The sequence below is a fragment of the Camponotus floridanus genome, unplaced genomic scaffold, assembly GCF_003227725.1.
Source record: "Camponotus floridanus strain SB8 unplaced genomic scaffold, Cflo_v7.5 scaffold50, whole genome shotgun sequence".
Taxonomy (NCBI): domain Eukaryota; kingdom Metazoa; phylum Arthropoda; class Insecta; order Hymenoptera; family Formicidae; genus Camponotus; species Camponotus floridanus.
In genome coordinates, this window is record NW_020229659.1 from 1,288,945 (window position 1) to 1,305,656 (window position 16,712).

Consider the following 16,712-nt stretch of genomic DNA (forward strand, 5'->3'; position numbering starts at 1 on the left):
CGATATAACGAATAAAAAAAACTCGAATATCGGCTCATAAAAGAATCGAGAACGAATGCGCTTGTTTATAAAACTTCAACGAAAAACTGGAGTACTACTGTTTCCAATAATGAGTATACGCTTGTATAAGAGTATTCATGTGCGTGTATATCCGGCGTATGCATATGTATATCGTTACACGCCCGATAATCAACCGAATTGGTGGAATCGTGCGCTGTATCTGACAGGATATCCTCCATCAGCCTCAGTTAGGATGCTTTTTTTTCGTGGTAAAAAAAAATCGGGTGCTACATATCCGTTCTTTCGCGAAACTCGCCTCGATAATTTTGATTGACCTACCCGGATGATCTTTTAGGCTGTTTGATCGACAACTTAAATTGAAAAATTTACCGCGTATGCGCGTGGAATATCTTCATTTGGCTGCCGGAAACATGGAATTATCAATTATTACAATTATATGCAATATTTAATAATTATAATTACGCAATAATGGATAATTAGGTGAGAGCTGACACAAAATTAATTGTGTCATTGTTTAATTTTCAATATATTACCTTTTATTTTTATAAAATTTCAAAAACTTATATTTATATGTAAATTAGATCTCAAATTAAAAAATTTTAAAGTTAAACTAAAATTATAAAAAATTTATTATCAATATTGTTTTGTTGATTATTAAATCATAATTTATTTTTTTAATTAGAGGAAAAATATATCAGACTTGTAATACATTAAATAAAATTTAAAAAAGAATATACATATACATGTAATAATACACAATTTAAATAAACATGTTAGTTTATGAAGATAGTATCAGTAGATTATCATTAATTAATAATAATTAATAAATTGATTAATAATAATCAATAATGTTGATATTATAAATAAAGAAGAGAAAATATCGAATTCTGTGCAAATCTTGACAAAAGGCAGGACTTATTAGCGAGGAAAATAAACGCGGTATATGCGAACTCGCATATTTTCTCAACCGTGCTTGTGAAACAGCATACATTTTTGAACGTAAAATGTAATATATTTTGAGAAGCTAATTTACACACTCGCGAAGTGTTTTTCTTTCTCAGATTTCCTGTGCATAATTAGTATACAACGCTGTTTGTAAGCGAACAGTAGGATTGGTTAATTTCAAACTCGAATCGCGACTATCTCTGCATCGTGCGAGTTTATCCTTGCTCTGGATATCAAAAGTTTAATAGACTACACAGGTCGTACAATAAAGTTCGACTACTCAGATGCGGATATTTTCTACGTTCTAATGAAACTACGTGACACCTGTCGGTCGCATGCGCGTTGAATTAATTTATTTGCGATTCCCGCAACATCTTTCGTACGCTTCTGTGATACAAGAGTATTAAGTTCAATATTATATTTACATTTAATATACATTAATATACATTAATTAGCTCATCACGTGTAAAACCAATATAGACGATCGATTACAAAAAATTTGAATATTTAAACTTTATGTTTCTTTATTACACTTGTTCATTTTGTTATTTGCAATTTATTATCAGTTATAAACAGAAATTTTTGTTTATTTGTATTATTTAATTAGTCTACCATTTTTCGTTTATACACAATGTATTATATTAAATATAATACATTGTGGTATATAAATTTTATTTTTTATATACCGCAAATATTATTTTATATTATCTTTATTGAGGCAAATATAAATCAGTTACAGAGATTTGTCGAAAAATATACACGTTAATTGTTTAATCTCTTTTATCGTTATTGTGATTTTCGACTGAGAGCTACAAAAATCAAATTTTCAACAGAAATTAAATCATGGTGCAAATAAATGTATTGCATTGAGAAAGAAACAGATAATTCAACGATTCCCTTTACTTCTTATTAATATGAAAGCATTGAAGTGTCGCCATTCGAGTTTCGACCTCTGGAGGCCGCGCTTGTGCCTAGAATTATAATTTTATTGGGAATGAAGATTCCTGGAAAAATTCCCCATGCATTCCATACCGCCGTCAATCGAGGATGTACGATACGATCTATGATAAGGAAGCACAGACTTGAATTTATTAGAAATTGCTTTCACGTCGGGCAAAGATCTTCGTATAAAAAAATATCTTTTCTTTCTTATGTCATAGGAGCTTCTCCTGATTATTTGATTTAACAAAGATGGTCTTAAATTGTTATTAAATTTTTCATCCTTTTTTTCTTTAAAAAATCTGACAAATAGTGAAGCTATAATATTATCAGATATCCAAAAAAACTTTTAATATTATCAGAATTAAACAGCATATATCATATCTGTAATTTTTTTATAAAAAATATGAAACGATTTTATTACATACACAAATTATTATGTTAATAACTTTTTGCTGAATAATATACAATGTCATGATACATTTTAATTACATTTTACACGATCTGTCAAAAAAACAATTTTCTTATTTTTATAATAATTATCGTAATAATTTTTATAACAGCTGTTTGTGACATTACAATGAAACTTTTATATTAATAAATATTTTTTCAGTATTAAAATTATTTTTTTAATTCGTAATATGATATTTCATAATCACGTACAAATCAATCTTATACAATGCAGCAGTTATGCTATATAAATTGCAGAAATACTACATGAATGTGCGAGAATTTACGAATGTCGGCCAAGAAATTTGCCGACGTAGCATCGAGATTGACTGTATCTTTGCGTCAATTTTAATTAACGATCTCGATTATATTCTCAGGTGCTTGTATGCGTTACACCCGCGAACGCACGTATACGCATCGCGCGTCGGCGGCCAGCCATGCGTTTTAAACCGTAGTGCAACAGCATGCGCGATGCATTACGGAGTAAGACTGTTTTTTTTTTCCCGTCATAGCTTAAAGGATCCCGGCATGGTCAATGCGAGGCACGCATCGCGAAGCGTGATACTCGTCGGAAGTAACCGACCCGTTACAATTGTAAATCGCGCCTCCCCGCGCATCGTGACTTTTCTACTTCGAGGTAAACAGCAAAGACAAATAGCGCCGGATTGAATATTTGTTCTTCGCGGTATCCTCGCCCATACGTACGTGTTTGAATTGTTAATAGAGTTTGCGTAATAAAAATTGCATATTGAACGTTGGCGCCGCGATTACCCGATCGAAAAAAAAAAACATTTAAAATTATGCTTGTTTCCGCCCCGAGCTACGTTCATGATGGATGCTAGCAAAAATTAAAGTAATTACTTTACGAATAATTAAGTTTACTAACTTATAGTAGGATGCTTCGCGAAGTAATTGCAACAATTCGCTAATTATTACTTCGCTGTTAGTATAGAACCCATAGTTAAATATGATTATATAAACTTTATTCGTTGAAATTTTCTATCAATGTGCACATAAACATATATATTTTAATAATTAAAAAAAATGATAAGTAAAGTTATAAGTAAATTAAAGTTACAAGTAAATTTTTATTTTCATGTTTAACCTTTTTATTTAGTCTTTACAAAAGTTCTAATTACAAAAAAATAGTCATATTTTGCATAAATTAGTGATTTTTAATTTCTTTCATTAAAATTTCTTTCATTCTTAAAAATTTAATTCGCGAAATATTTATTTGTTTTAAATTAAATAAATAACTATTTAATTAAAATGAACGAGTAAGTGAAAATAAATTCACTTTATTATTAAACAACATAATAAAGTTGTGTCACAGCTGTACTGTGTATTTGAAATTATAAGCTTAACATTTAATTTTCCCAATTTTAAATAAAAGTAAGAGATAATCACATTATTTAATTACTTTCGCGCATTGCTACATATTCTAAAAAATACGCACAGAATTAAAACTAGCTGTATTAATTAATACACTATATTTAAAGTTATTTTCAAAGTATTAATTAATAAAAAAGAGATTCTATCCGATATCATAAAAAAAAGTTTAATACGTGCAATCAATATCACTTAATGGCGTACTCTCAAAAAATGAATCGATAAAAAAATTTTAAATGTGTGACACGATAATTAACGAGAACACTCGTTAATCAGATATCGCGGATTAAATTATGATTATGAGATCGAATAGAACAAGATTGAATTATCGAAAAAGCATCAAACATGTTTCTATTTCAAGTGTTCGTAATACAATGGTTAGTCTAGCCATTTATCTGAAATTACGTTTAATTCTCCGATGTAGTCTAAGGCGTAAAATATCGGCATATATGCGTACTCGATTTTACTATTATCGACGTGAATATATAGGCCTCTTATACATAAATCCGATAGTTGAAATTGTTTTGATTAACGGTGGATTTGCTGAACGATGCGTAACGCCACCCTGTTTGCTCGCATGCGATAAGTAGAAATTAGAAACGCTATTGCAGCAACTAATTATGGTATAATTATTCCGATGGTTGAGCAATTAGAAAAAATTTTAAGTCAAATGCTTCAGGCAGGATATGAAGTGCATAAATAATTTTGATCGGAATAACATATCAAGTGACAAGATAATTTTTGCTTTAAAAAGACTGCATATAAATAAGCATAAAAAAAATCAAATTAGGAAAGTCTGGAAAATAATATTATTCAAAAGGGAATTGATTATCTATGCAAAGTAAAATTCTTAAAAAGAAATATAAAATATCTTTAAATATGTTGTTCTACAAGAAAAAGATGTATTATATAGGAAATAATCAAGGAAATAATCTGTCTTTGAGAAAAAATTTTTGAATTTATTTTTTAGATTGTCACATCTCTTTCCATTGTATATATTGCTGTAAGGAAATAAGTGTTCTTAACGTACTTTTTCTTTACATGCTGCTCAATAAAAAAGGAAATTTTTTAGCCATTACTGAAGATCGAGAGATTCTGTAATTTTATAACGCTCATTTTCTTAACGTTCTTAACGAATCGCGTTCTCGAAAAACAGAACTTCCTTAGAATCACTTTGCAGTAATCATTATAAAATAGGTTAACAGAGTACTTTAATGTGTAATACTGTGAAAGAAACTGTAATACGCTTCTCGATAAATTTGCTCTTCTGAATTTGAGAGATACTTCAAAAGAAATAATTTTTAAGTACCATGTCATTTGTTTTAAGCTCACACTATATAAATAAATATTATATTACATAATTTATTGCACGAAGGATATTAAATTATTTAATTTAATCTCTATTCAATTTAAGATCTCTTATTTCAGTCTTTCAGTAGGATTATTATTGCTATTTTAATTAATAAAATTCCCATTTATAATTCGTTGCGACGAAGATGTAGAAACATTTAATTCAATTTTTCAAATTAGTTTTAATATTGTAATTTTTTTTTTAATATTTCAAAATCATAATTTCTATATAATTTCCATTTTTTTACAGTTCCTGTTAAAAAATTTACGCGCAACATCCCGAGTATAATTGCGATGTAAAAACAAAAGTATTATATGAAAGTATGATTCATTTGCTATAAATTTTTAAAATAAAAAATTCATGTGTTCTTTATAGTTCAGCGAAATGTCGCGGTCAATTATGAAAATGAGCAATTTTTCATTCTTTTACTGAATAGAGAAATGCGAAATGGCGCAAACTCGCGATGGAAAAAGAGAAAGCTAGAAATATTCCGAGAGATGATTTATCCAGATACTCGTCTTCTTGCAGGATGCGTTCCGTTTCCGTGGTGAAACAGAGTGCATTCAAATTTGCGTCAAAACCGACTGTTGCAATATTCGATCGATATTTACGGCGTGTGAATAGCAAACGAATTCAATTTTATTATCAAAAGAACGAACTACTGAAAAAAATGATACAAGAATAAGAAAATAATAAAATAATCAAAATCCGAAAGAGAAACTTATTAGATTATAAGATTGTATTAATAATTAACCAATTAATTTAACAATCTTATTTATTATCTTAATGTATATCTTAATGTATATTATCTTAATGTAATATCTAAATATAAAAATAACTCTTGATCACTGTTTACATTAAAATTAATATTAAAATTTATCGTAAACACAAGACTAAATTCAAATTACTTGAATTATAATTTTAATTTTTGATACCGCAAACACACACGGAAAATGTATCTCATGACAAGTCAACACAAAATTATAATGGATATTCAATTAGCATATAAAAATATTAAAAATTTGTCGCATGTCGTAACGATAAGCTATAAAAATAAATGATATACGGGAATAGAGAGATAGAATTCATATTAATGTAACAGCATGCGCATACAAATATATATTCCGTGATGAAAAATTTTTAATAACATTTTTTAGAAATTTAAATTACATCCAATGTCACTCGTAAAAACAAATTATGGAAAATGTATTCCGTATTAATGCTCTCTCTTATTTTATTATTCCTTATAATAAAGTAGGATTATTTTTTGAGAGAGAAAATTTATTATGAACAATGGACTTACCAACACTCGAAAAAATTTCCACAATCCGTGCTATTTTATAACATTCAAGGACTCTCACATTCGATTATTCTAACACAAAATATAGCTTGCCCACGCTTTTCACGGAAATATAGCTCGTATATTTTGCACACAAAATCGTTTGCAACAAACTTTAAATCAACATGACGCAATAAATTTATATCATCGCGATAGAAATAACGCCAACGAAATTAAATGCACTACGAATATGTAAAATAAATTGTGCGAAATTAAGCAAAATATTATGAAAAATAATAACGCCGATATGTACGTTTAATGTAGTGTAATGTGTGTTTCATAAAGTGTTGATGTTGAAAATGTTTTTTTTTTGTTTTTATAGACGTTATAAATTCATTACGTTATAAATTCGTTTACGTTATAAATATTTTGTTATATCAAACCAATTTACCGAAAAGACTATCGAGGCACGTCGATTCAAACGCGCACTTCGTGACAAACTGACTTTAAGAGGAAGCGTGTGGGGGCAACGGAACCTTGTGGCTTTTGGATGGGTTAACGCGAGTCCCTGATTGGAAGTCTGCCTCACGCATAAGTTCCTTCCCTTCTTTGTTTGACCCTTCTAGCTTGAGATTAAATTCAAGGGCTCAACAGTAATCCTCGGTAACGGAAGCTAAACGTTGAAAGATACGACATATTCATGCGACATTTAATAATTTATCTTGTTTCACTTGAGATGTTTACATAGGTGTATATATAAATGCAAATTTGATAATTTAAATTTAATAGAAATTGGAATGTAAATATATTTAAATATAATATAAAAATATAATATAATATAAAATATAATATATTTAAATATAATATAAATATAATATAAAAATATAAATACGAAAAATAATATAAAATAGGCAAAATTAATATAAAATAGAACAACGGAATTATTTTTCTTAATTAAATTTATATTTTAACGCGTTATCTATTATCTTATATAATTTAATAAATTTATTAAATTCAAAAATAAATTTTTTTATAATTCGTTTAAAAATTATATCAAAAAAAGAAGGAATAATAAATCTTTTTTGGAAATGAGATATTGATACATCATACATTTAATGAATGATTAAGCATAATGACAATTTAAGTGTAACATGAATAAAATGATTCCTTTTTCAAATAATAACAAACATTATACAAATGATTTTTTTTTAATAGCCTCGTAATAAAAAGCCAAAATTTATCTAACTCATATGTAAACTTCCCCCTAATAGATTACGAGTGAAAACGAAATGTATTCATATCTGATATCACCTTCTATGCGAACAAAGTTTCATTCAAACTGATGGATTCAGGTCGATAAGGTTACCTTGTAAACGACCCCGACAGGCTTGAAATTTCAAACAACTTTGTGCGCCGGTTTATAATTCGAGATTCATTTGCAGTATCCGGCAGGTAGTGTAACTCTTTTTTTTTCTAGCAGGTAATTTGCAGACAGACGAAAGTTTCTACTTACCGATGATGAGTTACTAGGGAGAACGTGTCAGAGGAAAATTTGTTCTTCGTACGCTCTCGTGATTCCCAAACGCTTTCTGAAAGGTCAAACTTGACTAGGGCAACTAGGTTGCAATTTCGTTCAGATTGTGTAAGCTCCCTTTTGATGAGGAAGGAGAATTCTCGAAGGTCTTGTGCCTATTCGAAAACTGATATTTCTGAAATCAGAGTAAAAATATCGTGACGATAATTTTTATTCTTGAAAACGTATTTCTTTAAAAAAAAGAGATACATCGGCTATTTAATATATTACAAGAAACAGGTACGAAATTAATTATAATTAAAATTCAATCACACTTTAATTTCTAAATAAAAGCAATGTAAAAGATAAAATTGTCAACTGTAGAATTATATGTTATCTTGAATATTAATTCACGCCAATTAATCCTTGTTGATCTAGAATAACAATCTGCGATTATGACAAGTCTATTAGGAACTCGCAAGAACTTCCATGACATAATCCTGTCATGTATAAAGCAAGATTATAAAGTTGACTAATATCCCTAAACTATCAAATGTAATAGTTATGTCAGTGCTTGCATTTAATGTATGCAAATCATTTTCTCTCGTGACACTTGAATGTATCACATGTACGTCAACTGATTAATATTTGTGCATATATGAAAGACAAAGAGAGACGGAGGAAGATATGAATATAAAGGAAGATATGAATATTATACTCTTGCAATATATATGCCAAAGTATGGGTTAAGCTTAAACTTATGAGATTTCATGAAAATACGTGAATATTGGACAAGTGGACTATAGTGAGCTTAGAGAGAATCAGGGACAATAAAATTGTTGAACTGAGAGTACTTGGAGTGCTTAAAAGCGGCAACATTTATTCATGCTCGAACTCCCACAACACTCATTCACCGTGCATTTGTTTCAAAAAGAGATTAATTCTCGCCACTCTAAATATTAGAGGCGGAGCACATCGCGTTATATTTTTCAAATTGTCGCGCAGTAAATATTCGCGCAATTTTGGAAAATTATACGCGAGCGTTTTGTAAATAAAAGATTACATATCACGTGTGAAAAACTTGCCGTTACTATTACATTTATATGCCAAAGTTTAAATTTACATTTTGCAAATTCAAAATTGAAAGCTACAAACATACAACAACGATTTCTACGCTTATTCTCTTGCGATTCCGCGAATAAGGTCACGAATTTGAGTCAAGTGCCGCGGATATATATTTTCAACTCGCAATTTCTGCAATAATATTTGAACAACCTCATATAATAGGAGTGGACAGTCGCAGGAGTGGATCTACATAGAAACTAATAAAATTTAAACTTTAGGTCACTAAGCTCTTCAAAGCTCCTCGTGGGATAATTTTATTCAAAATTAAGGTTATCGGAGAGATACATGTTTCCTTTAACTTCTCTGCCGAGCTTATACTTCCACCGGGATCTTTCAGAATTACAGTCAAAACAATTAAAAAGTTATTTCTTCGAAAAGTTTTATAAATTGGACTCGATAAAACGGTAATGAAAAAAAAGTTAAGACGTTACTTTTCCGCTGATCGGTTAGATTAAAAGCATTTGCAAAACGTTTGTAAAAGCTGCGAGAGAAGTAAATATTTGAAAAGGCGATTGTTTTGAGGTCCATTAACTCGAGATCTCGAAAAAGTCTCTACTCACCTGCCAGGTAAGATGCGAGAGGAAAAAATGAAAAGTGGCCGATTAATTGTTCGCGCGAGGAGGAACCGAGAGAGAGAGAGAGAGAGAGAGAGAGAGAGAGAGAGAGGGAAACCAAACGAGAGAGGGCGCGCAGGAGCGGGACGCGTCGGCGGCGCGCGCGGGATGCGAGCGCGCATGCGCCGCATCCTCGCCGCCTGCTTGTTATGGATGCCTCAGTTTCGGCTCGCCTGGGCAGTAGGCAACACGGCCGACGCCGAAGCACCGCGCCAAGTATCCGGCCGGGGAGCCCCGGGAGATATTCTAAAGATAGAAAACGCGCGCACGCATCCGCGACGCGGATCGAGAGGACGCGTGAACCCCTGGCCTCGTACGCGCGCGTTTCCGCGCGAACGACGACGATGACGAGTCGTCATCGTCGCGCGTGACGCGGCGGAATCGAGGCGAACGATCGAACGCGGGGTATCGAGGACGCGCCGGAAGGAAGAGGAAGACTTTTCCGCCCCCCCGCGAGTCGAGAGGATCTCGAAAAACGTGAACGAGACGCGCGTAATCGATCCGTGGTGACACGCGAGTGAAGCGGAAGCGACGAGGAAAACCAATGATTCTCGATCGCTCAATTTTCCATGATTCATGTAGGACTCTCGTCACGAGTAGATTGAGCCATTAGGAGAGCAAGGGCGAATCTCCCTCTCTTTCTTTTTCTCTTTATCTCTCTCTCTCTTAATCCGGCTGTTCCGCAAATTGCTTGGGCGATCCCCGACGAAACGGAAATGTCGTGGATAATTTTGTCCACGACGGGAGGAAATTGATCGAGAGACGCGAGTTCGGTGATATATCACGACAACGTGCTGCTGGTACGTCACATCCGTTGTCGGGACACGCGTGACGGAAATTTGCAGCACGCGGGCGAAGTGGATTTTGCTCCGTGAGCCGTTTATCTTTCGATAGCGGCGCGTTTGTTTGTTCTTCCCTCGATTCTCCATAAATGTGTTGAGGCTGCCGGAATCGACCCCTAGTTTTCACGTTCGCGTAAACGATGCATCGTTGGCGAAATCGCCGCGATATTTTTCCTAAATTTATTGCGACTAATTAACTTGGAGCATATGTAAATATTGATACCAATCATGATTAGAAATTGATTTTAAAAATATGATTTACACAAAATTGATTTAAAAAATATGCTATTATATTTATCTTGCATTAACGCGAAATAATTGATGTAAAACGTATTCTCGTGTATAGATTCTTTGATTAATATTTAGGTCACTTTTTTTCGATATCGATAACTTTTTTTAAATCATAAAAAGCTTCGTAAAATGGTTTAGAAGGATCGAGATGGATAGAGACAGAGATAGTAAGAGAGACAATTTCTCTTTTATCTAACTTGATGTTAAAAAATCGCAAAGAAACGGATGATGTTGAGCAAAGTAATACCGATTTCCTATTAATCAATGAGATCGATTCTTATTAGCAAAGAATCCATGGATAAAGAGATCAGGAAACTAGGGCGCTAAATGTTTAAAAAGTGACGCTGTGCTTCAAAAACTCATTTAATCTCTTCAAGATAAAGATTATACACGATCTAAATATTTTAAATAATTTTGGATAATAATTTCAGAGATGAGCAAAATTTTATAAATTTATCAAATATTCGAGAACGCGAGCTTTTCAAAATGTAAAGAAAAGAATTGTTAGATGCAGAACATGAATTATGAGATGCATTACAGTAGAGCGAAACATTATCAAGCGTTAATGGTTCAATTTTGGATTTGATTCAGCCCGCAAGCTATAATTCCCACGAGTCTCATTTGATGATGCATTTGATTCTAAAATCCAGTGATAATGCTCGATAGCTTATCGCCATAACATGTCAGTCTCTTTATCGCGTTCCATCGCGTTTCCTAAAGTAACAGTGATATAACATTTGTAGATAAATTGCGTATCATTCGATTGCGTTCGATCATTCCAATCGCTTTCAAGCACGATGACAAACGCAAAGATTCATACTTTCATCATACATTTATTGCTGTCTGATTGTCATCTCATATTGACGCTAAAATAAATGCAATATCAAACCATATGGCAATATTTAATCTATCGAAATTAGATCAAATTTCACGTCAGCTTGTAAGGGAAATTTTTTTCGTTAAACACACAAACGCGGATTTTTTTTTTAATAAAGTATACAAGTATATATAATAATTAATTTAAGAAATATTTGCAAAAATATTTATGATAGTCGAATAAGCAAAGTGCATTTATTAGTTCTTTTTTATCTGATATTTATAAGAATATAAGATTAAAATCTCTTTCAAGCACGATTATAAACGCAAAGATTCATACTTTCATCACACATTTATTGCTGTCTGATTCTCATCTCATATTGACGCTGAAATAAACGCAATATCAAACCATATGGCAATATTTAATCTATCGAAATTAGATCAAATTCCACGTCAGCTTGTAAGGGATATTTTTTTCATAAAAACGCGGATTTTTTTTTAAATAAAGTATACAAGTATATATAATAATTAATTTAAGAAATATTTGCAAAAATATTTATGATAGTCGAATAAACAAAGTGCATTTATTAATTCTTTTTTATCTGATATTTATCTGATATAAGAATATAAGATTAAAATCTCTTTCAAGCACGATTACAAACGCAAAGATTCATACTTTCATCACACATTTATTGCTGCCTAATTCTCATCTCATATTGACGCTGAAATAAACGCAATATTAAACTATATGGCAATATTTAATCTATCGAAATTAAATCAAATTCCACGTCAGCTTGTAAGGGATATTTTTTCGTAAAACACACAAACGCGGTTTTTTTAAATAAAATATACAAGTATATATAATAATTAATTTAAGAAATATTTGCAAAAATATTTATAATAGTCGAATAAGCAAACTGCATTTATTCTTTTTTATCCAATATTCATAAGAATAATCATCAAGATATCAAAACAGATATTAAAATCAAATAAAAATGAAGACAGAGACATTTTCTTCGCCGATCAACAAAATCATATCGTGAATACTTACATTTTAATACTTTAGCAGGGGCGCATAGAAACTTTTCTACGTGAAAAATTAAGTATTCCATATCTTTTAAGTGACATACGGCTGTAAAGGTCGAGCATTAAGAGCCGACGTTACCGTGGCATCCCCTCGCTTCTGCGACGGACGTTCGCTTTAGCGAGATGCATTTACGCTTTTTGCATCGGAAACTTCAAAAGCCATTCAAGTTATCCGCGCTGCGCTTCTTACTTCCGCTCAACTTTAACGGCGATGCTTATCAACGTTGAGATATGTACGTCCAGCGTTTCCTACAGAGACGAGCATAAAGTAGCTCGAACGTAAAGTTAGCGAGGAACAGTCCCAATGGAACAGAAGGAACAGGAGACTCACCCCTTTCCGATTACACCCGGTTGCTTTATGACACTTTCATCCACTTATCGTCGAGCTCTCGCCCCTGTATACATTCTCTTGTCGTTCGTTTTATCCGTTTCTTTGACGCGCTTTTCCGACGAGAATCGAACGGAGGGCGATGACACAGATGAGTTTGGTTACCACCCTCTACATCCCTCGAAACTCCTCCATCAATGTCGCCGGAATTCCGCCTCGCCGCTCCTGATTCTTTCGTTTCTTCCGCTCGACGAACGGCCCTTCACGTCCGACTTGGCTAAGATTTGTCGGCCAAGATGTCTCGTTCATCCCTTTGCCCCGAACTGAATCCAATTTGATACCGCCATTACGTTAATTGAAGCGTCACGTCGTTCAATGTTGTCGAACTAAGTTGGAAAGTCTTTGTGACTGGACTAAACTGATGCCGGATAATGAGAAAGCGTTAATTTCTTGCACGAGAAAGATGAGACGGCAACATCGGATAGTATTTTAAATAAAATTGTACATAGAATTCGTGCATTATTAAATATACGAATTCCTTTTCTCGATTAAAAATATTATCGTTTGATTAATCACTTTAAAAAAATGTGACATTGTTCTTCAACTATTAAATATATATCATTTTCAAAAAGAATTTATCGCACTCTGATATATTAAAGAAATGAGTGAAATCAAATTATAAGATTTATTATATTTCTTGTTCCTTTTTATTTATATTAATTTTCTAAAGATTTATCATAATTGAGAGAGATCGATGATAACGATGCATTATCGAGCGCAAAACTCGCAATAGATTTTTCTCTTCCGAGCTTTTTTCAATTCTTTGATTAGAAAAGCATTCCTCGTATTTAAGAGATTCGTTCGACGAAGTGACGGCCTGGAGTTTCATTTGTCACGCTATATATTGAATGTCGGTTCTTCCGACATCCTAGATCGTCTGGTATGTCTTTGGCTTCCTTTCGATCTGTCACTCGCTGTCGGATTAATGTGTTCGTCGTAAATGAGATCGATCAATCCTTCCGCAATATGAAAGGTATCATTGCAATCGTGTATGCTTCTAGTTAATATCCCGGAAATCGAGGAACATGAAGATACTTAAGGAGGTTGTGACTGTTTGCATAATCATCGACTGGACCAGTGAAGCAAATGAAGCGAACTGTACGCTTATTAGTAAAAATCTCGAATAATTCGAGGGACAATCAGTGATGAAAATGAATGGCAGATACATGAAGACTGTTACATTGAAGAGTTAATGAATCTAATGAACTTCTGAGAAGGAGAAAAGTGAATTTATTATAAAATAATGAAAGGATATAATTTGCACACTTAGTGAAAATATATACAATAAGTCTCATTAAGAGAAGAACGAATGAGAGAAAAAAGTAAAAGAGAAAAAAGGAGAAAAGGACGAGATTGGGAATGAATAAAATATGTGATATAAAAGCCCGATAAGTATGAAATAAATAATAAAAAAGATTCAACAGCAGGAAAACAGATCCTAGTGAAACGAGAAGATGAGCTTGTACGTTGGACACAAAACGTGCAAAAGAAGGGAAAAGACGAGACGTGGGTAAAGAAAATTGGATGAAATTGCTGGAGGAAAGCAATTACAGATATCCTTGGAGGAAATAAGACGACCATGAACTGATACATAAAGCTCTAGTGATAAAAGCGGGGAAATCGATAGCGGAAGATTTAGGAGCAAAAACGCGCGATAAAGTGCAGAGATCTTGAAAAAGGGAAAATTTGGCACGCCGAGTGGTGAGAATTGATGTTGAAGGAGAAATGGAGGAGAAAAGGTTAGATAGATGAACTCACAGAGCGGAAAACTTGGTGTGAAGAAGAAAAGCAGCAACCTGAGAGTGAGAAGGAGAGGGAACACGCGAAGTTTAAGCGATGGGTGACCGCGAGAAGACGGGGGACGCTCGAGTGAGGGATGAGGGAATAGAGATGTGGGGGTGAATTAATGCGCGTCTTGGAATCATCGTGCGTCCTTAATTACAAGAAAGGATAAATGTATACACGTCAAGAATATATCAGGCACATAATAAGATTCGTATGAAGAGGGAAAGCTTCCACGAAGCTTGCTCTGCTTATTTTCGCGCTGTCAGCGATGGCGATCGTTCACAGACGACCAACTTAGAAGCGGCCGACTCGCTCTAAAAAGCGCACGTGCTCCTCATCAAGATCGTACGCTGAAGTAATACATGGATACGAATCTTCCTCACCGGCCACCAAGTGTTCGAAGTGAATGGCAAGTTTCTTCGATCATTCGCTTTCAGCGGTTGCCTCGTATCACTCGACGATTTAATAAAAAAAAAAGACAATAGACTCCAACAAAAACACGAGGATTTTTCAAGTTCGACCACGTGCACTGTGTTCAGGAGAGTAGAGAGCAATGTAAAGATTACGCCCAGAGAACTTAAAAATAACACGCGTTCTTTATCCAAAGCATCTTTTTACTGCCGATCTGCGATTCGACAAAAAACTAAAGTTTCTTCGTCGCCGATGGTATTTCGTATCGTCCGTCTTAACGTAGTGCAGTGCGATCTTCCGGATCCTCCGATGTGTTGTAAACTTAGACTGAGGAAGTGGCAGGAAGCGGAAGCGGAATCTAACTGTCATCGCGCAATTTACGGATTTCGCGGGGAAAAGTGGTGATCGTCTCCCACGTTACGGCTTGGCCGGGTCGGTTAGTGTCTTTCGCGGCACAGGAAGTCGCGTTCGAGACTTGTAGCCTCAACATGGGTTGCGAACTGAGCAAACTGGCCACCACGAAATCGCGCAATCAGACCGGAAACGATGGCTCTTCGCCACCGCCGCCGGCCGCCACAGATCCGCGACTTCCGCTCACAGCCAGGCAAAAATTTACGGTTATCGCAAGCTGGAAAGCGGTCTCCAGGGCATTGGAACCCACGGGCGTATACATGTTCATAAGGTAAGCCGTCGTTAAAACGTCGCGAGCCCTTTATGACTCGCTCGCTTCAAAAACGAGCGAACGATCGTATCTTGCGCGAAAATATAACGTGTTCTCGTTAATGTGGGAGATCGTATATTATAAATTCTAAACGGTTTTTGAAATTCTAATAACTCTCTTCGTTACATTAACCTCACGAGAAAAAGTATTTAAACTTTCTCTTATATATTTTTTCTTTCTCCTAGAGTTTCTAATTAAATTATATTGTTATCGAACAATAATTCAATTAAATATTATATATATAAGCGATCTATTTGTAATATATAAACAAATATAATAATAATTATAATAAATAATAATAATAAAAATAATAATTATTATAATAAATAATAATAAATGTAATAATATAATAATAAATAATAATAATAAAAAAATAAATAATAAAAAATATAATAAATATATATAATAATAAATATAATAATAAATAAATAATAATAATAATAAAATAAATAATAAGAAATATAATAATAATTATAATAATAATTGTAGGAGGATTGAAATTTTCTGAACCTGGCAATCCTATAAGCCAATTAAAGTATCCCGATAAATCATACTTCTCATTGAATGAGCGTATATTATTATATTACTGAAAATATATGGTAATATATTTTATCTCCTTTTTATTTTACAAATGTACAAAAATATGTGTGTCCCTTTGAAACGCGTAATTTGCAAATTTTATTCATACATATATTAAAGTAGATTATGCAATAAATTATTAACTGTAGATTTATAATCTTTGTATT

General features: G+C 33.0%; 2 protein-coding genes across 4 annotated transcripts in view; one reads left to right on the forward strand and one right to left on the reverse strand.

Annotated features, from left to right (window-relative positions):
* Positions 1-7,954, reverse strand: part of LOC105256781 (RNA polymerase II degradation factor 1) — a 59,858-nt gene extending 51,904 nt beyond the window's left edge. The window contains exon 1 of one of the 2 annotated variants that reach the window (XM_025412433.1): positions 7,888-7,954. The gene's annotated coding sequence lies outside the window, so the exon portion shown is untranslated. Of the gene's footprint in view, positions 1-6,398; positions 6,542-7,887 lie in introns of those variants that run through there. The other variant, XM_025412432.1, reaches the window with a different exon arrangement.
* A 1,848-nt stretch (positions 7,955-9,802) lies between these two features.
* The window catches only part of LOC105256780 (neuroglobin), a 30,049-nt gene continuing 23,139 nt past the window's right edge, over positions 9,803-16,712 (forward strand). Inside the window, exons 1-2 of one of the 2 annotated variants that reach the window (XM_011267001.3) lie at positions 9,803-10,204; positions 14,051-15,927. In XM_011267001.3, coding sequence (XP_011265303.1) covers positions 15,734-15,927 — 194 coding nt within the window. In that variant the 5' untranslated portion in view covers positions 9,803-10,204; positions 14,051-15,733. Of the gene's footprint in view, positions 10,205-10,231; positions 10,427-14,050; positions 15,928-16,712 lie in introns of those variants that run through there. The other variant, XM_025412426.1, reaches the window with a different exon arrangement.